This window comes from Sprattus sprattus (genome assembly GCF_963457725.1).
Source record: "Sprattus sprattus genome assembly, chromosome: 11".
Lineage (NCBI taxonomy): Eukaryota > Metazoa > Chordata > Actinopteri > Clupeiformes > Clupeidae > Sprattus > Sprattus sprattus.
This window is the reverse complement of record NC_137909.1, coordinates 21,380,345-21,405,397: the sequence shown is the minus strand read 5'-3', so window position 1 is coordinate 21,405,397 and position 25,053 is coordinate 21,380,345. Positions and strand designations below refer to the sequence as shown.

Genomic DNA, 25,053 nt, shown 5'->3' with positions numbered 1-25,053 from the left:
ATGGCGGCCCCACCCTGATACAGAAGGAGGGAGAAAGGAGAGATTGAGAGAGAGAGAGAGAGAGAGAGAGAGAGAGAGAGAGAGATTGAGGTTTTTATGATCGTCTGTTTCTGTGTTCACAATTTTGTACTTTTGTATAATCCATCGGTAGTTATGTTGAAGCCAAAGGCAATGTTCTACCCTGTTGAGAATGAAGTCACTTTAGCCATACACCTAAGCATCTATCCATCTACATATCTGGTCTGCTGTGTACTGATAGATCCTGGCGGTGTTGAAGTACCTGGACTCCCCGTAGCTGGATGTAGTCAGAGATGAACCAGGCGAGGCAGTGGCACATGAAGAAGACCATGATGTCCCAGCGGAAGACGTGGTGGGCGGCCCAGCCGATTATCAGGCTGGCCACAAAACACTCTGAGATGGGCTCGATGATGGTGGCCGGCAGCATGTTGATGCGAAGCTTCGCCACCTGAGTGGGGTTAAGAGGAGAGGTCAGAGGGGCAAGGTCAGGAGAGAGAACACGTTTGCTAGCTGAACCTAAAGAACGTGACACACCAGGCAGATGGACGGCCAATGTTGTGAATGTTAAATCGGTGCCGGAGACCATCAGTGAGAGAGATCACACTCTCTATGTTCAGATTGGACCGATAAGTTCCTCACACTGGCCAGGAAAGAGCCAAGTGAAATGTTTTAAACTTAGAGGTGTCATTAACCTCTATCTCTCAACAGAGGTTCAGGAAAGCCCCTTGAGCCTGTCACTGTCAATGATTTCACCCATTTAGTGCGGTTTCTTCCGTTCTTTTCCACAACCAAAAGACTAAAGGCTGACAACGCTGGTCTATTTGCATATATCAGACACATTCTCGATTAGAAGTATCTATATTAAGAAACATTGAGGTGACGCAACAGTCGGCCTTCGTCCCCACTAGTTCTATGATGACAATTTGGTGTGTCTCTGGCTAAACACGACACATTCCTAAGTGGCCTTCAAAGACACAAAAGTGGAACATTCTGAGGTCAGCTTTCAAGGAAGTACTGGTCTCAAGTAAAAGAAGTTGCACGGGGCAGAGCAAAAACAATGGGAGTGAATGATCACAAGATAAGTTCCACTACTATGGCAAGTGAGATAACGTGTGTGGGGTGTGTGTGTGTGCGTGTGTGCGAGTGTGTCCGTGTGTGTGTGTGTGCGGCACAATATCTCTACCTGATCATGCGGGACTGGAATTGTGCAATGGAGTATGAGCCCGAGTTCTGCATGGCTACCTGGGTTGCCATGGAGAATTTCCATCCTCTGCAAAAGAGAAAGAGGGAGGAAAGAGGAGAGGAGGGGACAAGAGGAGAGAGGAGATGAGGGGAGACATGCAGGCATTTCACGCTCTGCTGGAGACGCACAACAGCTCTGTTGAGCCTGTCAGTAACACACACACACACACATATATATACATATACACACTCGCTCTCTCTCTAAAAATGTAACTTCAACTGCATTGCTCAACACAGTGCAGCCAGAACAGAGGAACCAAAAGCTGAACTAATACAGGCTGTGTGTTTAACAGTCACAGGACTAATTCTATTTGGTCAGGCTGTACACCGGCTTCCTAAAATCACACCACCACAAGTCTAGGTGACTTGCAGTTATTCGGTATGTTTCCTTCCATGGCATGTGAATGTTGTTAGCTGTGGCATTCCATAGCACATTCTGATCCTTGATTACATGAGAGGCCACACGCTGTGTCTAAGTAGCGATAAGCGGGTGGCGTGACGTAGAGCGATCTGGCCACTGTGTGAGGCCCCTCTTACTCTAACATCACTGTTTAGTTAAGCACAGTGTTTTGCCTGAAACGCGTTGTGTAATTCATTCATTCATTAAACATTAGGTGAATATTAAAGAAATATTTATCCACAGCCTCTTTAATACATCTTAACACCTATGACACAGGTGTTTACTTATGAGGCAACACATACACACAGACACACACACACAAACAGGTACACTTCTGTATCACACACACACACACACACACACACACACACACACACACACACACACACACACAGTTGAGGTTCCATCTTCTCACCTGTCGGCGATGGCTTTGGCCATGAAGTAATCCTCTGCGATGTACTGGGCGAAAGCGATGAGCCCGCCGGCCTGGTCCAGGATGTCCTTGCGCATGAGGCACGACATGCCAGTCACACACTTGATCCCCATCACATTGGCAGAGATGTAGGAGCGTGGGTGTGATGTCCCGAAGTATACCTGAGAGGAGCCACACACACACACACACACACACACACACACACACACACACACACACACATTAAAGTATGACTGTTAAGTAACTTGCCTCAACAAAGCTTTCTAAAATCTGGGGGTTCAGACCACTGCGACTGCTTGCAACCGCACCAACATTTCCGTATCAACGCCTTTGTTACGCCACTCGTTGTAATCAGATAGTATCTGATTACAACGAGTGGCGTAACAAAGGCGATAGGACCTAGCTAGCTGGGTAGTTAGTCAGCCAAATTAAGCAACTTACTGACTGCCAACAGTCAGTTAAATTACGTTTTTATTTGTGACTTTGTTAGCGAGTTCCTTCTGACTGATGTTGTTCAGACAATGGTGTTCTTCAAACTGAGTTAATAAGTTGTTCTCTGATCTCTCCTATGATGTTGCTGTGTCTTGACTGACATGTCACAAATGCCGTGAGGCACAGGCATACCTTGCAACTGCATTTTCACGTACAAATCTTTCGCAAATGCAAAAAACGGCTTGCAATGGGTTGCAATGATTGCTTTCCGTTGCAATGATTGCTTTCCATTGCAACTTGTCTCTGCAACGGTTTCCTCACACCTTTGGTGTGAACAGTTTCTCACACATCCAAACACACACACACACACACACACACACACACACACACACACACACACACACACACACACACACACACACACACACACACACACACACACACACACACACACACACACACACACACACACACACACACGGACACACACGGACACACACACACACACACACAGAACCAGTCCTGGATACCGACCCATGACCGATGAAACATACAAGAGAGGAGTAGAAAAGGGTAGCAGTGTCTTTATCCTCCTCCTAATGATGATGAAGAAACTTAAGCACCACACAAACACTCCGTTGTATATCCCTCCACTGGCATCAACACACACACATCAGCTACACAGGCTCACATGAGAGAACATCTGCCAATGCCCCGTGTCCCTCGACTAGCTTGCAATGTGGCGAGGGAAAACACACACTTCTCCTTTGAGTATGTAGATGACAAAGCTATTTAAGAGGAAAAGGCACGGGTCCAGTGTCGACTCAGAGTGAACTCCTTCATGAGGGCACGTAAACAATGGAGGGTGAAGGGTCGGTTAAGGTTAAAAGGTGAAGCGACTAAGAGGAGCAATGCCCTCTGGGTCAGAGAAGAGACCTGGGAAAAGTGTGTGTGCATGCAGACGTGCCTGTGTGTGTGTGTGTGTGTGTGTGTGTGTGTGTGTGTGTGTGTGTGTGTGTGTGTGTGTGTGTATATAAACCGGCAAATCCAGTATTGTGCAAACACTGTACTGACTCGTCAGTAGTGTCTCTGTGGCAAGGGACTGGAAGGGAGCCCAACACACACACACACACACACACACACACACACACACACACACACACACACACACACACACACACACACACACAATTGAGGTGTCCTCTTTCCCTTCCAGGGCCTAAAATGTTTCCAGTGGCAACAGAATGAGCCCCACTGCAGTCCATGGGAGCGGCTGAGGCAAACTCTATGCCCTTATTGATCATCCCTCTGCTTAGCCATAATGTCAGCACGCATTGTCTACCAGGCAGTATCCAACCCTATCCAACTCTCAAAGTCGTACTCGGGAGGGAGGGAGGGAGGGCGGGGCGGGAGGGAGACAATGATCATCCCACCACCACTTATGTCTTTGTCTGATTGCCACAGCAGCATACAGCACTCAGCTCCACACCCTACAGACCTCTATGGTCTTTCTCTATGAGCGAGTGAAAGAGAGAGGGCTCCTGACCCTGACACTATATGTTAGCACATAGCGTCCAGCATTCAGACCACAGGAGCTTTACTTGATGACAGTGAAAGCACTCAGACCCAGACCCAGACCCAGACCCAGGCCCTACAGACCTCACAGGCCTTTGCCAACGTTATCTCCTTGTTGCCGATCACCCGAGGATCCAGTCTCCAGCCTCACACGCCCCGTGGGCCTCTCTCTCTACGAGCAAGAGTGGTGGCCCGTCCCCTCCTTATCTCTTTGTTTACTCAGCCTCTGGACCCACACCCTTAGCCCCACACCCTACAGACCCCATGGGCCTCTGTCTATGACACAGAGAGGTGGTGCTCTCACCCCACCCCACCCCGCCTCTGTGTTTGCCCGCTACGTCGGCATTCAGCCTCCGACCCCGTCTCTCCTCACACACTGTGCACGGGCCTGCCTCTCTCGGAGAGGGAGCGACACGAGGCTCTCAACCTCTTTGTTAGTCTATTACGTCAGTATCCACCCTTCAGCCTCAAGCCCCACATACTCACATGGGCCTCTGTCTATGATTTATTACTTTCAGGGGAAGAAAAGGCCGTGCCTCTTCAACATGACCTAAATGAGCAGAGGCAGGTGAGTGCAGCTGATCTCTAACAGGCCCGAGTACCACAAACAGCAACACATGTCAAAGCCTCAAAATCGATAGCCTCATAAAGAACTGAGTATTGACGCGGTGTTGAAAACAAATGTCAAACCAAAGACCGCAAGAGGTCTGAAAGTAACATCATAGAAGGTACGTATGGCTGTTAACAGTGTGTCTTGCAGGAAGAAAAAGAAAATGGTTGAGTAAAAATAAGTAGTAAGTAAAACCAACCAACCAACCAAACAAAGATGTGAAATAAACAAGAGCAGGCTTATGGGCAGTAAGGGCCTCTCACCTGCTCCAGTGTAGCGGCAAAGCCTTGTCTGTCAGCGACGTACGGGAGCCCGTGGACCAACCCCACCTTCTCAGTCATCTGCATTGCCATGTCTGTAAGTGTGTCTGGCTTCACTACACAGCAGAGAGGGGAGAGAAGAGGTCATTATCTCACACACACACACACATACACACTCACACACAAAGACAGAAACATGGCCATGTCCTCACCGCAGAAGAGAAAGTATTGCAAATTACAAACAAAGTAATCTTAAGAGAGAGAGAGAGAGAGAGAGAGAGAAAGGGAGAGAGAGAGAGAGAGAGAGAGAGAGAGAGAGAGAGAAAATGTGAGTGAGACAGTAAGTGTGAGAGAGAGAAAATGTGAGTGAGACAGTAAGTGTGAGAGAGAGAGAGAGAGAGAGAGAGAGAGAGAGAGAGAGAGAGAGAGAATAAATAATGTATGAATGAATGAATGAAAGAAAGAAGGAGAGCAGTCACTGGGCTGGGTCTCCTGAGTCTCATACCTCGGATTCCACTGTCACAGATCCAGACCAGGTCATACTTTGCCCCCTCATAACCGGGCATGAGGTTGTTGATTTTTGGATTGATGCCAACTTTCTTTCCACCTGCACACGAGAAACAGTAGAGAGGGGGAGGGAGAGAGGGATATCATTAGTGTAGCATAGATAAATGACAGGAGGGAGAGGGAGGGATGGAAAGAGAGAAAGAGAGAGAGAGAGAGAGAGTGTTTAGGGACGTTTTACTCGTCATGCTAGTCGGCATTGATCTGCAACAGCAATCCTACCCCTCCTTCCTCCCGTCCCAACACTGTGTGTGTGTGTGTGTGTGTGTGTAAGTGTGTGTCCTTGCATAAACGAGTGTGGCTTTCATCCAGCTTATGAAAGCCTCATTGATCGACAACAAAAGCCCCCCTTTTATGCTCGTCGATGGGGCTGCACGAACGATCCGGCCTGGAAATCATGGCCTTTCCCCAGAGCAGCGATGTCCGGTGAGAGCCTCAAGGTCGACGGCCTCAGAGCAGCAATCACGGCTACACCGCAACGCTGCGGAACTTATCGGGGGTAATGAAGATGACATGTGCCGTTAATGCACGGGCCAAGGGCACACAATCCACTCCCATCACGGGAAGACGTCATCGAGAGAGTGTGTGTGTGTGTGTGTGTGTGTGTGTGTGTGTGTGTGAGTGAGAGAAAGAGAGAGAGAGAGAGCAAGATATAATTAATTATTTCTGTCTGTCAAATGATTGTGTAATGTTCAATGAAATGTCTGTGTGTGTGTATGATGACTGGTTTTCTGTCTATGCCAAACTCTTATGCTTAATTGAGTGTTAAGTGTTTGTTTTCGCAATGCATGACAATAAAGCTCACTGAATTGAACTGAGTGAAAGAGAGAGAGAGATGGAGAGAGAAGGGAAGGGAAAATGGTGTTAGTGTGTGGGTGTATGAGTATGGGTACACACCCCCCCCCCCCCCCCCCCCCCCCCCCCCCCCTCACACACACACACACATATACAGACGTGTGTGCGGTCTTTGCTGTTGAAAAGCCGCCCATTTCCGTTGTTTAAGGTGTTGAATGATATCAAAATGCGGTGGAGAAGCAGACTCCTCAGAGTTCATGCATGCTACATCTGTCCTAACCTCATTTGGGTCTCCACCGTCAACACAGGGAGCCATCAGCACTAGGTAGAAACATCTACTTAAAATACAAACACACCATTCACACTTACGAAAGAGACATCTAGTCCATCAATACAGTAAACCTTGGGGAATGATAAACCACAGTCCAATTATATAGCAGAAGGCCACAGTATAACTTGTCTTAATCTGTCTAGGAATTAAAGTACAGCATTAAATTGGTTTGCGCTAAACTCAACATATCAGCTCAACTCTCTCTGCAGGGCTCTGTGATCTCTGCTCCTGGTCCCCCTCAAGAGCTGGAGGGGGATGCTGGCGTCTCCCTGGCGAGCATCACCACGGCAACATATGGAGGAGATGCGGAGCACCGTGGGGGCCCTGTGCGTCGAATTAAAACATTCCCACTGGGACACGCGGTGCCGAGGCAGCAGATGTTTCTAATGAGCTCAAAATCAATATTGGCTCTCGGAGGGGAGGCTCACTCATCCTCTTTGGGGAGACTCTTCTCGGAACGGATACATTTAGTCATACGCCCCACCCGCCCCCACTTCTCCTGAATTCTCACCAGATTCCAATCATCCAGTCATAAACTCAAGCCAAACCAAGGCAAACAAGGAAGCCCTGACAACCACCACACTTTCATGCACGCATTTCACATGCAGCAGCCTCACGGGAGAAAACAGGCCGACAGTCACATACTTTAACATTTCAACATCTGCGTTACACCTTTTTTCCCCCCATATCTTTTGTATAAAAAAACACACACAGTACTAGTGGTAGCAATTGATGCGGTTTTCCTGTGACTCAAATGGTTCAGCTATGTGTAAACAACCTAAAGGTCATGGGTTTGATGCTAAGGGTGCAAACACACAGGCCCAATGACTGTTCCTTTGGATGACAGTGTCTGCTTAATAGACAGATATAAATGTATGAGTTGGGAAGATGTCAAGCAGGTACTAACCTATGAATAACCTGGCATCCACGTTGGGGTACTTGCCCAGGAGCTTCTTGCACACGTCAATGGCAGGGTCATCATGATCCTGAACACAGAGGAGAATCTCGTACTGTGGAGAGAGAGAGAGAGAGAGAGAGAGAGAGAGAGAGAGAGAGAGAGAGAGAGAGAGAGAGAGAGAGAGAGAGAGAGAGAGAGAGACATTGATTAATACTGACCCTAAATGATGCATTCAAATTCAGCTCGGAGAAGCTGATGTCTGGTGGAGGGAAGTTCATTTTGACTTGACAAAGCCGCATTGATCTGTGGTGGAGAAGTGGACAGCAGCGAACACATTCCCGCCATCCTGTCGCAGTGAGGGTGTCTTTCACAGTTCAGTTTTAGCCCCTCCAGCCAAGGCGCAGTTTCATTTTGAGTACTTGTACCCGTGAATGCGGCTTATTGTGTGAACCTCCAATGAGGCCCTTTATCTGAGCTGTGCGCTAGTGTGTGTGTGTGTGTGCGTCTGTCTGTGCGCTAGTGTGTGCGCCTGTCTGTGTGTGTGTGTGTGCGTCTGTGTGTGTGTGTGGTTTTGTCTGTCTGTGTGTTTGTGTTTGTGTGTGTGTGTGTGTGTGTGATTTCCCATCAACACCATCACCCCAACCCCACTTCTTTTGCTCTGATGCATCAAAGACCACAGACAATATGGCACTAACAGCCAAAGACAAACACAAAGCTCCCTCTCTTTCAAACAAACTGATTCAGACAGCTGTCTGTTCATTCACTCAAAAACGTGCATACACACACACACACACACACACACACTCACATGGACACACACACACACACACACACATAAAATCCAGCCTCTTTGTTTTCTAGGCTACAGTGAAACACTTCCTCTTTCAAACGAGCATCATCGACATCTGCTCCATACAATCCGCCCACTGCCTCAGCCGCTGAGTCCCACATGAAACCCGAAGCTGGATTCCTGCAGCTGCAGCAGCCGTCTGCCGAGATGCCAATCGTGTTAGGCCGGAGTATTGGTTTGCATGTGCCTGGGCTGCTGAGCACGGGAACCTGCTTAACGAGCTTTGGCGGGAGTTTCCGCCTGCTGAACAAGACTTCAGGTTGTTGAGGAACACACTCGGAATCTGTGTCTGTGTGTGCATGTGTAAAAGACCTCATGCATGCATGGGTGAATAGGAGGAGGAAGAGGGAGCTAGAGAGAGAGAGAGTATGAACTGAAAACAAAGCGAGAACAAGAGCAGCACTTTAAAAAGACCAACAGGTTGGCAACAGATACGGCTGGTCCTCCTCCACCCTCTAGCCTCCCTCAAGCCTGTCCTCACAGACCAGGTGACGCCGTTGCCATGACAACACTGGGAAGCAACAAAGGGCCTATTTTGTGCGGCCAGAGAGGTGCTGGGGCTTCAGAGTTCCCTTGGAGGTGTGTGTGTGTGTGTGTTTGTGTGTGTGAGAAAGAGAGAGACATAGTATGGCTCCAACACTTCAACTAGGCTACATTAAGGACAGAAGAGTAGAGTAGTAGACAATGAGTGGTGGAGAAAATACGTAAATATACACACAATGTACATGTCCTTGATTCTTGAGCATGTAGTAGATCCAGCATGTGTGTGTGTGTGTGTGTGTGTGTGTGTGTGTGTGTGTGTGTGTGTGTGTTGAAGATTAATGTGTATCTCCCGAATGCTTGGCTTTTCTGTGGTGTCTGTGGAAACTGGCTCCAAGGCTGGGGAAGGCAAGGGAAGCCCCTGCTGACTGCTGGGTTTCAGCTGAGGAGAGAGTGGCAAAAGTCTGCTCTGCACAGCAACTCCACACAACAACTCCACACAACAACCCCACATAACAACTCCACACAACTGGCTAGTCTTGTTTGATAAAGCAAAGTGTAAGAGATTGTGCTGGTGAGATTTGCTGCAATTGTAACAAGCTTGCAGGGTAGTATTTACCGTATTATGCAATGTGGAGATTTATTTATGCTCTACATGCTACAGAAGTGAAAGGCTTTAAAATAGCTTAAAGAGAAGAAGTTACTCTTTTAGTGTCAGATCTAGTGTCATGGCACTAACAACGTGTGTGTGTGTGAGTGTGTGTCTGTGTGTAAGTAAATAGGGAAACGTCAAATTGTACTTTAGGAGCTACCCTAGTGCACACACGTTTAAGAGCAAGCGCAAACACACTCAGGCACACACCCACACACGCACGCACACACACACACACACACAGGTGACAAAAGTGCCTTATTCTTCTCTAAGATATCTAATCATGGCAGTGGCTGTGTGGGGCAGGGCTGTATTAACTGAGTGGGCTATTAGTCCTTTCAGAGGAATTCTCAGCAGTTACGCAAGCATGAATGGGAAAGTAAAGAAGGAAAGAGGACGAAGGAAGGAAGGAAGGAAAGAGAGGGAGAGAAAGAGAGAGACAAAGATATACACACACACACACTTTTTCTGGGCAAAAGCCAATCGCGAGCAGCATCACAATTTGCTCAGAAGACTTTCATCAAAATCACAATCATCATTAGTTGGGTGGACTGGGCAGATAAAATGTTCCCAAACTCTCAGTCATCACAGAGCACAAAGAGTTCTAGAATGTTGGGAAGCCGGGAAGCCGGAAGGGGCAAAAAGAACTCTGTGGAATGTACCTAAATAATAATGCCAAAGAGGAAGGCATGAGTAATCAGAGGTTAAAGTTGGATCTGGTTTAGGGTTCTGGTAGTGCTGGAACAGGGGTTGTGGTTGGGTAGCTTAACTTCTAAAAGCCTGTCAGCGTGCACATCTCGTGATTGGGTGGTTGGGGTGCGGTGAAGGGGACTGGAGGTGAGGCTTGGTCACAAGTGTACTGCTTGGATCGGGCCCTGAGGAAGCTGTGGTGGAAATCTATGGGACCTGAAAACAACTGGTATAGGATGCGGTCCAAGCAGGGTTTTTTGTTGTCGTTATTTGATAGAAACTGAAGCTGGTTCGGGATGGTTGCTTTAAGCAAGGAGGGAGGAGCAAACAAAGAGACGCACATACACACACACATGCAGTCCTCACAAACAACCAGACGGCATGTGGTCCCAAACCCTTTGCTGACTTAAGCGAGCAACAGAGAATTGTAACTAAAATGGGGAATTGAAAGTTACTCTATGGCTTCATCAGACGGTGGCATTTTTTAGCGGTCCGCTTTCCTTCAGTTCGCAGGAAGTGACACGCACTCTACCTGATTAATATGTCTGACGAATAAGTTCTCTTTCAAGCAGCAGCTGCCGTCAGTGCTGCTTTAAAACTAACTGGTTGGAGCGACAGCCTGCAGCAGCCAGAGGCCAACATTCAGAGCTCGACCCAGGCAACACCACCTGCTCAAGGGCAGGTCTCAGATTTAAATGTATGTCATGACCGAATTCCAGTGTGGAAGGTATTCCAGGGCTAAGGTTTTCCAGGACCAGTCAACCATCAATTACGCCCCTAGCATAAGTCACGGGTGTGGAAGCCCTTCTGCCTACACCTCAGAGAAAAGAGGTGGCTAATGACCCAAATCTTGATCACCATTACCACAGCTGAGAGAGGCCTCATTAATCTCAGCATGGATTTCTGCTGCTGGACGCACTCTTCAAGAAGCTAAAAATGCTGAAATGGCTTCATAATTTAAATGGTTTAAATCGACTCCATAAGTTGTCTTTATCTGTTTCAAAGGAGAATTGTCAAACACTTACAAATGGTGCAAGAGCAAGTTGTAAGTATGTAGTCCCATTCACAGCCACTCTTGAGCAACCTGCGCCCAATGTCACAAAGCCAAACGAACCTGGGCTATTACACAGCCACAGCCCTGCTGCAACAATTAAGCAAGCCATGCTAGCAGTGTTACTAATATACTGACCGTAAGAGGAATCTCGTGTGGGGATGCCAGTCTTTTACCATACACCAAGTGTGGGCATAACCCTTACTAATTACTAGGGATGCACCGATATGGAAATTCTTGGCCGATACCGATACCGATGTTCAAAACAACAATGTAGCCGATACCGATATTATAGGAAAATAATGAAATCATTATCTAAAAAGCAATGTGTTAAATTATGTCAGCCCTTTATCACTCTTAACTTTGAATGAGCACAAATTCAGATTTATGTAATAATATAATATCACCAGGCATCAAGACATCATTTCAACTGTAAACAGATGCTTGCAATGCAGCCTTACAAAACACAAGCATAAACCCTTAGGGAATGCCATATAAATTCAAGATTAAAACGAATATAATACAATATTTTTCTTTAAAAACTGCCTGCCATAAACATCGGCCAGTACCATCGGTGAAAGTCAAGTTTATTACCGATAGGCCGATAACATTAAAAGAGGCAAACATCGGCCGATACCGATGTACGGCCGATGCATCGGTGCATCCCTACTAATTACCCATCGAGGTTTCCTCCACAGAAAGTTCATGGAGAGACTGGCCTGTCCTATTAAAGGGCTGGAGGGAATGGGTGAGTAATGAGTAACGAAGACAGACTTCTGAGGCTAGTAGTCGAACATGTGACATGAAAGGAGGGTGAAAGGTCAGGCGATGATGTCACCCAGTCACTAGACACACACGAGTTGGAAAAACAGGGAAGGCGTGGCAGAACATGCCATTTGCCTCAACAGTAGCGCTTAGGGACACTGGTTGGACCTTCTGCATCTACACGTCAGATCTGCATCCAGCATCAACGTGTGAGAGAGTGTCTGTGTATGTGTGTATGTGTGTGTGTGTGTGTGTGTGTGTGTGTGTGCTAGTGTGTGTGTGAGTGTGAGTGTGGCAGGGGGTGTATGTGTGTGCCAGTGTGTGTGTGTGTGTGTGTGTGTGTGTGTGTGTGTGTGTGTGTGTGTGAGTGTGTGTGTGAGTGTGGCAGGGGGTGTATGTGTGTGTGTGTGTGTGTGACTAAGCACTATTTGGGAAATGATGACTCAGAGGGTCAGCTGAAGCTGATGGCTATTCTCTGGTCATTACCAGTGAAGTGTTAAATGCACCAGACTAGCCGACTCGGGAGCGGTTCCCAGAGGAGCCATGGGCTTCCCCTCACACTCGACACTAATATGAGCTCATATCATCAAAACCCCCTATCCCCTTACCTTCTCCTAGCACATTTCACCATCACAGGGCAACCAACTCAGTGTCACACTGCCACAAATGCGATCCAATGTCCAGAAATCCAGTTAGATTACTTCAGTGCATCCATGTTCCTGTCACTGTTTTTCATTGTAATATTTATATTTGCAATATAAACACATTCACATTTAGTTTAGGCTCAATGACTTACGTGACAGCTCTTCTCAGTGGAAACTGCACCCTTTTAGTGTTCTGCCTGATTAGAAAACTATTTCCACTGACACGGATATTCCTGTACAGACCAACTCGACTATTTGTCCTCACAAGAGAAATTCCTTTCCAAATTCCTTCACAACAGACGTAACTTACAATCACCAGGAAAAATCATTTGTCTGCCTTATGGACATAAAACAAACACATGGGGGAAAACCCCCCGCTCAAAACACGACTACTCTGATGCTGAAAATGCCAAAGCCACTGACCCAAAATGAATCAGTAATTCACTTCAAAACAGTTTGTCCTAATTGCACTCTGGTTTCTCACACCAGGCTCAAGCGAGTGTGAGGTCTCATAGGCCACTGCAACGGAGAGGATAAAGCATTTCAGTTCATTAGAAAAGACTAAACATTGATCAGTAAAGGCAGCTCAGTAATGAGCTGCCAAATTCAACATTCCAAAGGCTGGCTGGTCAGCTGCTTTTCTTGAAGCTCACATTCATTTGTTCTCACCCCCCGACACACACACACACACACACACACAGTTGTTCTTGGAAATTGATTTGTCGTTATGTGGTATTGACACACATTCATTCTCTCTCTTTCTTGTGAACACACACACCCGCCTAGACACACACAGACATACACCGACACACACACAAACACACACACACACATACACACTACTAGACTAGACTAGTCTGCTGGGAAATAGAAGCTGACAGGAAACAAAAACAAAGGTACAGTGCCTGTGTGTGTGTGTGTGAGTGTGTGTGTGTGTGTGTGTGTGTGTGTGTGTGTGTAATGAATACACAACCTGTCTGTCCTGAACACATGAAGTCTCTCCAGTAACTAACAACTTAATGATCATTTATCAACATTAGTTATTAACATTACTTCCTCAAGAACCAAGACAGAGAATATCAATGCTGCACAAAGCATTTGCGGAAGCAAATGTTGGCCCATGACAATGACACAGCTCTTCTGGGGTTCCTAATAGTTCCCAGTGATGGCATGATTTCCCTGGAGGAGACGTCACCCAAATTAAAAACCTCCGAAAGGACCGTGTGCCGGCCTACACACACAACCTGTCCCAAGGTGCTTTGCATGAAGGTAAAAATGGTGTTTCCGCACGCATGGGGTGTGTTTGTCGCTAGCTTTTCACACGCGTTTGAGTCCCATGTTTTGGCTTGTCACCATAAAACCAGAGATCAAGCTCCGACGCGTCAAGCGGGAAGGAGCCAAACCCAAAAGTAAACCCAATTTCCCCCCCGAGCTGACAGCCACATGCATCTAGCCATCTTTTGATCAATTGCTCAAGCCCACTGAAGGCAAACCCCCTTACCAGACTGACATGTTTGCAAAAGCTCACAGAAGACTAACAGCTAGAGAGCCAAGAGTGGCATCCATCGTCACCCCAGTGCTTCTGTTCTCCAGCCAGGCAACCAGGAGGCAAGCCCATACTTTATGACTTCATCTTCATCTTCATTCATCATACAGACACCCAAAACTTTATAGGGTTACCTTGTGTGTCAAAACACCCTCATGTTTTTCTTCTCCACAACGGTGTCAACTAAAAAAGAGGACACAAATGAACCACAACACACCAAACGTCAGGTATTTCCATCTGATCCCCTGCAGAGCACTGTGGTCTCCACATTGCCATTGGCTGACGATGAAACATCCTGCCTCTCTGGTCAACCACGACTGACATATACAGCTCCATGTGGCCAACACATCAGACATGAGCCCAGAGAGACCGCTTGCAGCCATATGTCTGGTGGTGTATGACAAAGGAGCAAAAGTGCCCTATTTGTTCCCTTTATGTTTTCTGTATGAAAACCTTCAAGATTACAAAGGATGGTCTTTTCCTTTACAGAGAATATATGCCCCTGCTGTTGTGTACATCTCTGATATTGGTTATGGTAGTGTGGGGGTAGTGTTGCCCTTGGGGGGGGACTGACACTTTAGCCAACATAAGGACTGACAGATGGATGAGTCGACCCAGGGAAAACAGACAAACCGTGACAAAGGCCTCTTACCTTGGGGTAGTCCAACTCGAAGAACGTCTCCAGGTTGTTGACCAGGTTAGGGTCAACCCCTTTGAGTGGCTTGAGAAGCGAGACCCCGGCTAGCTTACTGTAGGGCTGCTTGTCAGGGGTTTTCTTGTTGAGATGCAAACGGCTGAAGAGGAGAAAGAAAGAACAAGGGGTTGGTGAGAGCTCAATAGGCACTACTGCACTATGTCCACTGTTGGAGTAACGGCTGCTAGTGTGTACGATTAAATACTTGTTATTGTAGGGCTTAAACAAAAGCCTTTGTAAAGACAGGGCAAGCCTAAGACTCCCACACATGCTACATTTCCCTTTGCTTGCAGGCCAACTCGCGTAGGATTTACACCTTGCTCAACGCAAAGCTTTTCATTGGGCAACAAGAGGATGTCGGCCCTTTGCACAGCATCAAATGTAGACGGGATTCTGAGGTTCATCCTATCTTTAACCAATAGAACAATGAAACCGCAAATGTTACCCCACATGACATTTGCGTAGATAAGACACAACGACACACAGGCACACAATTGCTGATGTTTATGGTGCTGCCTGACACACATTCACTCGACCTTTCCGTGGACATAGCGTTTATCTGAAAAGGGCCAGGCATGCCTCTCACAAAGCAGAAGGTCAAAAAGGACGTGTCAGTTCACATTCATCCCCCACTCTCACTCCCGGCTCGACCGACTAGTTTTCCTTCTATATTGCCACCAGAAAAACAACGGCACTTTGCTGAGACAAGCCTTTAGATGGGGACTTTTCTTGCTGACTGTGCACAATGGCTAAAACACGGTCTAGTGCTAATCGAGGTAGTTAAGAGCAGGGCAGCGAAGCCACCACTATGGGAAATGCGGTGTTTAATTGCAAAATTCCTGGTAGCACTGTCACACTACAACACTTTACATAGCCACTCTGAAAACACACACACACACACCCACACCCACACACAAGAACACACACTATCTAGTCTCACAGAGACAAAGGAAGCATCAAAAATGCAACATACCCACACACCTATGAAATATTTATTTGACAGTGTTATTTTCTATCAATGTTTAACACATTTATTCACAGATCCCCAACTCTAGATCCCTAACATGAGGCGGTAAGGTTTTAAATCTTTGCCCTCTGAACCATAGCACCGGCTGTCATTGTCAAGGGGCAGAAAATACACTGGACAATAAAACAGTCAACAGCTGATCTTATGCAAACAGCTCCAAAACCATAAAAGAAACACCACACCGCCATGAAATGCTATCGAACACGTTCACATACTACCAAAAATTAACTCTGATGGCTGGTTATAGCATTGACCTTGACATAGGTTGACGGCACCAACGTTACTGTTTAACTTCCTTTATTCATATAACTGAGAGTCCCAAATGTCACACTATTACAGGCTATTTTCTGGTGTTCCCATCATTTCATTTCAGTGTTTACTGAACTGCAACGTTGAGTCAATACAAAAGCAAAACGATTTTTATAGCTAGGTTGTTTTTCTTGTACAAAATATGCTGCAAATTATAGCCTACAACTAGAGATTATTAATGATACTACAAGATGAGAGAAATCCATGGAACCGCTTTTCAAAAATATACTGTTTTCAGGCCCCGAAAACCCTGCGGTCATGTGGACGCAAGACCAAAACACATCAAAACATCTTTGTTTATGTAAACCTGCTGTTACATGGCCCCCTTTTAGAACATCTTTACCAGACACAATAGGGCCTATTAACAATTCACTGGGGGGGGCACGGTGGCGTCAATAAAGCCCCCCACTTACGGGCTACATTTCCTGAGGGGACACAGGTTAAAGTCTGGCCTGATGTCATTTCCCAATTTCGCAATCCTCTCCCCACCTCTTCTCCGCCTTGCTTCCTGTCATAACTTCACTGTTCTATCCAAATAAAGTCATAAAAAGCCCAAAAATAAATATAAAAAAGAATTCACTGGAATTCTACTGCAATGGAACCTACTGGCTGGGAAATAGCAAGACTAAACAAGTATAATTGACAGCCAAGGTAACAACATTCTAAATAGGCTCAGTCCATCTCTTACATAAATGCAAAGTGTGAGCAGCACTCACCATAGCCACTGCCTTTTGGCAAGGCTGACACTCTTGCAAAGCAGATGCCCAAACTGGTGCTAAATGCTCTGTTATTTTACAGTAAGTTCAGCTTAGGTGGTGTGCTTTTCTTGTAAAGCGCTCATATTTTCTACCGTCAGTCTATTTATTTTATTCTTCGCTGTTTAAACGTTTTGTTACATGATTAATTAGAAATACATTAGCCGAATCAGAGAGACAAATCTGAATGGGCATTTCACTCGGATGAAACGTGCTGGCAAGTAGCCCACTAACACATATTAAATAAGCACATCCCCAGGAGCAAAACACTTCTAATGGATGTGGTGTGATATAATGCAACAACGTCTCATACTGAAGAGGTTAAATCACCATGCAGCACGGAGCAGAGAGCCTCCTGTCATAATTTAGCCAGTAATAAAGTCAAGTGCATCCGGACGCCACAGCCTCTTACTGCCGATCTGAGCAGCAAAACATTCTGACAGCTGAGGAGAACCAGTTCCACCACAACCTTCCAGGAACACAACCTCAAGAGACTTCAGAGATCGGATCTCTCACGCCAGAACGGGTCCAGTTTGGGGATGGGGACGGGGACCAGGTTCTAGGAGGCTTTTAATCTGCTTGGGGTGGTTATGGGGGCGTTTAATCGTGTAGAAGGCAGGAGGGGGAAATGCAGGCACTTCATTTGATGAGTGCCGCCGGCTCCCTGTTGGCCCTAGCTTGTTCAAGCTGAAGACCGGCGGGGGGGGAGGGGGTTCGGGGGTTGAGGAGAGGTGAGGGTGAAAACGAATGGGTGGTAAGAGCACTAATGGGCTTTTAAAAGGAGTGGCAGAGGCAAAAAAAAGATTGTTCAGATTTACCCCTACCATTCACTCACTCTCTCTCTTACACACACACTTACACACACACATACACACACACACACACACACACATTCTCTCTCATGCCTGCACAGCTCTCTGCATCCTGTCCCTCTCTTTCCTCTGGACATATACCCCACCCATCTTTCCCTTGGCAGGCCTTGAAGTACCCCCCCCCCCCCCCCCCCCCCCCCCCCCCCACACACACACACACACAGATAGAGAGACTTCCTTGTGCTTATAAACCTCTCTGTATCCCGTCACTCCAGTCACCACCACCCCCTCCCCATCTTCTCCTTGGCAGACCTGGAAGTCTGTCCTGGACACTTTTCAGTTCCAGCAGCGGATGACAGCTCTCTCCCGCGGCAGCGCAACCTGCCAGCCCTCTACAGGAAGCCAGAAGGGGCTTCAAGGACAAGGAAAGCCATTACCCGAACTGAGATAAACCTCCCCGAGCTGCACTAAAACATCCGCGGTGCCAGGCGAGCCTTGCTTCTTCCTCCCCTCCTTCCTCTCCGTATCACGCAATCACTCACTCAGTTGTCTGCTTGCACCCGTTCCTTCTCTCTCCTCCCAACACACTCTTGTTTCTATTTTTTTCAACTCTCCCTTTCTCAGCATGTTCACTCTTTTTCCTCTCCCGCATTTCCTTTTTTGCGCCCGTCATCCGTCACTCTATCTCCCTTGCGCATCTTCTCCTCCATTCCCATGCACTCACTCGCTCTCTCATCTTCTCTTCTCTATCATTCTTATTAACTCACAACCTGAACAAAAAAGGGAACCTATCATCCTAGGTCTGAACATGCCCTGACCCAGACTGGGTGTCTGGTAATACCCGGGCCTACTACACAACTATGGACATATGCATACAACCGACTACACAAAGTATAGAGTTGGGGTAGGGTCCTATACTACTTTAAAGAGGAGGTACACCTGGACCCAACACAGGCTTGGTGTGAACTAGGGGGCATTAATACAACCCCCCCCCCCCCCCAAAAAAAAGACCAGAAGTGGTGCTCATCTCCCTAAATGGCCTCTTTTGGAAGCCAGGGGGGTGCTAGCCAACTCTTCCCACTAGGTTCATTTCGGGGAAGAGCACAGCAGACTTGGCTGTATGTACCCTTTCCACTTACGCTCTAGTTACTTTGAGGGACACTGCTGCCACTCTGCCTGCCTCTCTCTCTCTCTATCTCTATCTCTCACTCTCTCCCTCCCTATCTGCCTCTATCTCTCTCCATGTCTCTCTCTGCCTCTCCCCCTCCCTCTCTCTCTCTCTCTCCTTCTCCCTCTCCGCCTCTCTCTCTCTCTCCTTCTCCACCCCTCTATTCAGTGCCTTAGCAGATAAAGACACAAGGATTGCCCCTTTCCATTCTGATGTGCATCACGGTATTATCAAAGATGTAAGAGGCATTCCTCTGAACATTAACATTTCTTAACATGCTTAACTCTGCTCAAGTCATGCAACACTGACAATCCAATCCAAACGACCTTGCATGGTGCAGGAGGTTCAGTATCGAGGATGAAAGTATGGTATTTAGTCAATTTCAACAATGTCTCCAACAGGGGGAAAAACCTACAACAGTGTACTGTACATTTCTTCTGAAACAGACAAAAACGCCTGGGAGTAGAAATGTTAAGGAACAAACTGATAACATTCTACAGGGATGTTTGGAATTTTAACCTCCGTGTTTTAGTGATATATATGAATATGAGGGGCTCAGAAACCTTTCCAGATTGAATTAGTTATCTGTGATTGATGCAATAATGCTAAATATCTCGCGGTCATGGGCAGTGGGCATATGTGAACGAGGTAAGGTTACCTAAAAATGCATTTGACTACCTATGACCAGCTTAAAACGACATCATTATGCTAATGTTAGGCTATCAATGTGAACAGCCTCAGGTACATTTCTGCTTTGTTAACTATTAACAACACCTAAAAAGACATTCTTGTGTATTTGTACTCTTCATGTAAATGTGTTTGTATGCCAAGAACTGTCTTAGCGGGACACCACATTAACTAATATTGTGACTGAAGGAAGTCACCGTTATCATATGACCACCATGAATAGGTGCCAGGCTTCCATCCATCCGGTTTCACAATAGCGTTCTTGATCAGTCAGAGTAGCTGAATATAGAATATCCTATACGGAAAAGTCAAAGAGCAAGAACACAATGGTGCAAAACGACATATAATTTAGGGAGCTCTAAATCTGAGCGGCTGTCTTGACAAGGTAACTTATTGAGTAACGTTAAACGGGTTTAATGAAATGTAACGATGGGAGAGGGTTATTTTTCTGTCAAACTGACAAACTAACGTTACTGTAATAACGTTGAATATTTGTGGTTCTTTGTCAGCCATCAATACCATCGTTCAAGAAAATGGATCTTGCCAAATAGCAACCAGATGTATCTGTTTTTAGGATAGTGGAATGGTTTAATTTGACGCTCGAATATCAATCTGATAAAATACTGCGACATCATGATGGTGTTCTGGCCAGTCACTCGATCTTACCAAACTATTAACCTACCTAGCTGGGTTGTAAGCCGTCATAACTGGTTATGATAAAGTAAGCTTCACGTTATTATTTATCATAGACATAGCTGTGTTTGTTGTCCCTGGACGATTTCAGAGAATATCGGGATAATGTTAGCTCATAGAGCCGTTCAGCTAGATAGCCCTCTGTAAATGTTTAGTCTTGTTAAGCCATAATGATCGAACGTTACTAAAGCTTAGTTGCCAGTAAAATCGTATGACATATTCATATACTCATAACTTACTCCTTCAGTATTAGATGGATAGCGTTAGGTGAAATAAACCTTATTTTTTCCCAAAGCCGGGTGAACTGGCAACGATGGCTGCCGTTCACAAGTCGGACTTCCATAAAACAAGAGCAAAGCATTCAGATAGGCTTCCTTGTAATAACCGATTATTACTGACACTGCTGGCGTATGAATGTGTCCCTGGCTGAACATAACGAACAGCAGCTTTACAATCAATCTATGTGGTCTTACTTAGCTTACCACCCAGCTATCGCTATCACCTTAAACACCCAAAAATACACCCGAATCACATCTGAGTATTGGTGTAACCATGGCAAGGTGTGTAGCTAGTCAGCCATCTATATATCGTTAGCTAGCTGACAACTGAGCTAGTAGGCAGATAGAGTATCTGCTCATCCGATAATGAAAAAATTCAAATTGAACACCATCAGCTTTACTACCAAGCACCTAGGTAGCCCTTTTGCTAGGCTTACTCTGTTACAGAATTAGCCAGCCAGCTAACCATAGTTCAGCAATCTGCTCCACGTCTGGAAGGGAGAATCATGAGCTAGAGCTACCTATCGCTAGGTAGCAAGCTAGCTTGTAACCTTTTCAACACAGCCTACGTTTTAAAGACACCTGAAAGCGTTACTTACACGTAGATGATGGACATGAAATGCATGAGCCAGAGAACAATAAATAACAGAAATCCGAAGATGGAGAAACCTTGCATGGCAAGATCAATGAGGGCCATGGCTGTCCCGAAATGTGTAGTTGTTCGTCCCCGCTGTATTTGGCCCTTGTAACGCGCAGTAGAGGCTACTGCCGAAATCCAACTGTACTGATAGCAGGAAGCCTCAGCAGGCAACTAACGCAGAGCAGTGGGTGGAGTTCGTAGTAGTCGGTATGAATTTGTGGGATGGTCTGTGTTTGATAGTTGCCACAGCCATAAGGTTTAGGCAGTGTTACGTTGTAATAACGGATCTGGGCGACGTTCTGCAATACATGGATTTGGAAAACACTAGTCTTACTTCTCTGTGCAAAGGCTTGAAGGTGGCTACAGTTTCCCGTAGCTTTCACACAATTATTGCCTGATACAATCACTTCGCTAACTATCCCTGGGGTTGGGATATTGAATGAACCTTTATATTTCACGATATTTGTGATGTGATCCCTACATTCTCAATTTTTAGATATGTTTGAAGTGGCATATGTAGATGACATCTTGAAATAAAATTTCAAAATTAAGTGATTAATATATATATATTAATATTCATATTCATCGTGACATTGTGTCAAACATTGTGAAAGCAAAATCTCTAAATTAATATTCAAACAAACTAAAGCACATGCTTTAGATTAATGTCACAAGTGAATTTACAGTTTCAGACAAAGGTCTTTGTCACATGTGAAAGTATGCCGAGGGCAGAGGGATAGGCTACGTTGCACAGGTATGTTGTTCCCAGTGGAATATTGTCAAATACCAAAAGGTGTAGACACATCCCCCACACCTTCTTTTTAATCTACTTTCATCGACGACATCATCGACATGCGCAAGACTGGACTGAAGTGGCCTGGGCAGTTACCGATTTGCCCTCTTTGGCTGAGCTGCTCCTCTAGAGGAGGGAAAAAAGTTTTATTTTTCCTGTTGTGGCTGAATAAATATGAGAAGCCCTCAAGTTAGACCAAATTAAATCACCATATCATTCAGACTTTTTGTTTTGTTTTGATAATCATGCTTTCACAGAGATGGGGCCATCCACAGCCATTAAAAAAAAACAGAAGCAGTGTCATATAGCCTCTGTTTTGTGACAGGTGAGTCTTTTGAAGTTGTGGAAATGATTAACAACAAACGGTATTCTAGGATTAGCCTAAGGTTAACCTTATTGTCTCTGGACCAATCCCTAATTGTCTCTGGAAATTCCATAGACAAAGATGTAAGTTATTGTAATCAAGACATTCTGTGGTATTCATTAATTGAGATAGGAGACTTGAGCACAATGAAATACTTGGATGATACAGTGAAGTATGTCCCCACAATACAAACTAAGTTACTATTATTCTAACTTTCAACCAAGGCAAAGCAAGTTTATTTATATAGCACATTTCATACACAGAGGCTAATCAGCGAGCTTTACTTAAATAAGAGCAAACAGAACAGCCAAAGGAAATATCCAAGGAAAGGGAAGACATACAAATGAAATTAAAGAACAAACAAGGCCATAAAATAGAATGAAAACATTGTGGAAGTAACCCTGACTGTGTTTATCTCTTTCGGATGACTGTCTAAGACATCCAAAGATCAGTTACCACAAGCCCAAGACTATTCTTCCCTATCTGGAAGGACTGGAGGTCTACTTCCAGAATTTAAGTGCATTACAACAGTTCTAAACACGGATAAACTGAATACATTTTTTTTTTTTTTAAGTAATACAGTGCATTTGATTAGTTAACAAACAGCATCTGAGAAGAGTTGGGTCTTAAGTCTACATTTGAAACTGGCTTCAGTTGGAGCCCTTTTCATGTATTTAAGAAGTAAGTTCCAGAGCTGAGCAGCATACCAGCTAAAGGCTGCTTTACCATGTTCTGACAGTAGGTACTACCAATAGATTTTTCTCCAGTGATCTGAGAGATCAAGCATGTGCGTACAGCTCAACCATATCTGTGAGGAAATTTGATCCTGTCCCATTTTATGATTTCTAAACAAGTAGTGCTCTATGTGCGTCATTTATGTGGCTCAATGGAAGACAGGTGTAATGACTTACAAAGTAAAGTATTGGATATGTGGTAAGTTATTTTCGTAAGAACACTGGCAGCTGGATTTTGTACAAGCTGAAGACAAAGACTCAGCCATTCTGTAAACACTGCCAGGTATTAGGCAATGGAGTAGGCTGAGAAGTACAATTAAGGTAGATGTTTCTACACACCCCACAATCACAGATTGTGTCAGCAGACCATCCCATAAACTCCATATTCCTGTTTTTTAAGTTTCTGTCTCAACTGTGGGAACATATTCAATGTTGAAATCGTAGAGGTGCAGGATTGTGTGCCAATGATTCAGGCCACGCCTCTCTCTGGTATTTGAGTTTGGTTTTTGTTATTTTGGTATCTGGTTTTTAAGTTGATTCTCTTCAAAGTTTTTTTGTTGAGACATTCACTCATAGCCAAAGTCTAACATTTTTAAACATATTTATCTTGAATTTCTAAATATCGCTGGACCAAGGTATTAAGAAATTATGCTACGTGAAGCAGGGAACTTCCACTAATTAATCTTTTATGACGCCATAGTACCTCTTGTCAAGGCTTCAATTACTGAACAACACAATTATCTTCACATTTATATCTTCACCAATATAAATAGCTATTCAGTTTTACGCTTTCTGCATACCCATGCCAGCCCTCTTCTTCCTCTACTTCCTCTCCTTCTTCAATTCCTGCCTTTCTTCTTCTTCTCCTTACTGTACATTGTGCAATTGATTTATTTTAGTTTTTGTGTTTTAGCACACATTCTTTTATTTTTTAAACTTCAAAGGATTTAAAGACAACATTTGTACTTGTTTTTTTTAAGAACAAAAAAGCGAAACAAAAGAAAACTCTAAAAGTTAAAGCTTAGGACTTAGGCATGTAGTTCAAACTACTTTGTAAAAACATGATCAAATTGAACATTAGATACAAAATTATACCAAAATATAATACAACAAAAGTAACAAGCCAGCAAAAAAAAGCCACTAAAAGTTATTGCAAAAGGGGCCTACTTGTTCACAGGTTCATACATAAAACTAAATATGTCCCACCACTCATTATTCAAAGTGTATTCACTTTTAGAAACAGTGTATTCAAAGATTGTAACAACCAGAGCACATTTAAAATAAAACCTGTCTTCAAATTCATTGAAGAAAAGTACATAGATAGATTTCATTATGTCCCTCGGACGCGTCATCACTAGACATGGGATGTCTTTCCACTGTTATGCTGATGACACACAGCTTTATATCAAAACTGCCCCAAGCCCCACTGCAGCCATGTCATCTCTCAACGCCTGTCTTGGGGAGGTAAAGGCATGGATGAGCAACAACTTTCTCCAGCTTAATAGTAGCAAAACTGAAGCCCTTCTTGTTGGTACTCCACACCAGGTTCAGTCATCCTCCTTGACTCATCTCACCTTCGACAGCCAGGTCATCCCCCTCTCCTCCACAGTCACTAATCTCGGAGTTAGGTTTGACTCTCACCTGAACTTTAATGATCATATAAAACACCTGTGCAAAACCTCTTTTTATCATCTAAGAAACATCTCCAAACTCCGCCCCACTTTAACCCTATCAGATGCAGAGAAGCTTGTCCACGCCTTTATCTCCTCAAGACTGGACTATTGTAATTCACTTTTCTATGGGATCACTGGCAAGAACATCCAGAAGCTGCAATACATCCAAAACAGCGCTGCCAGGATTCTG

General features: G+C 45.2%; 1 protein-coding gene across 1 annotated transcript; it reads right to left on the bottom strand.

Moving 5' to 3' along the window:
* Positions 1 to 229: 229 nt before the first annotated feature.
* Positions 230 to 21,377, bottom strand: ugcg (UDP-glucose ceramide glucosyltransferase; the record flags this gene model as incomplete). Its single annotated transcript, XM_080847512.1, is given in 9 exon segments — positions 230 to 462; positions 465 to 466; positions 1,202 to 1,288; positions 2,076 to 2,254; positions 4,974 to 5,086; positions 5,476 to 5,577; positions 7,568 to 7,670; positions 14,889 to 15,030; positions 21,259 to 21,377. Coding segments are annotated over 9 exon segments (1,059 nt in total). The 5' UTR covers positions 21,357 to 21,377.
* Between the last annotated feature and the right edge of the window lie 3,676 nt (positions 21,378 to 25,053).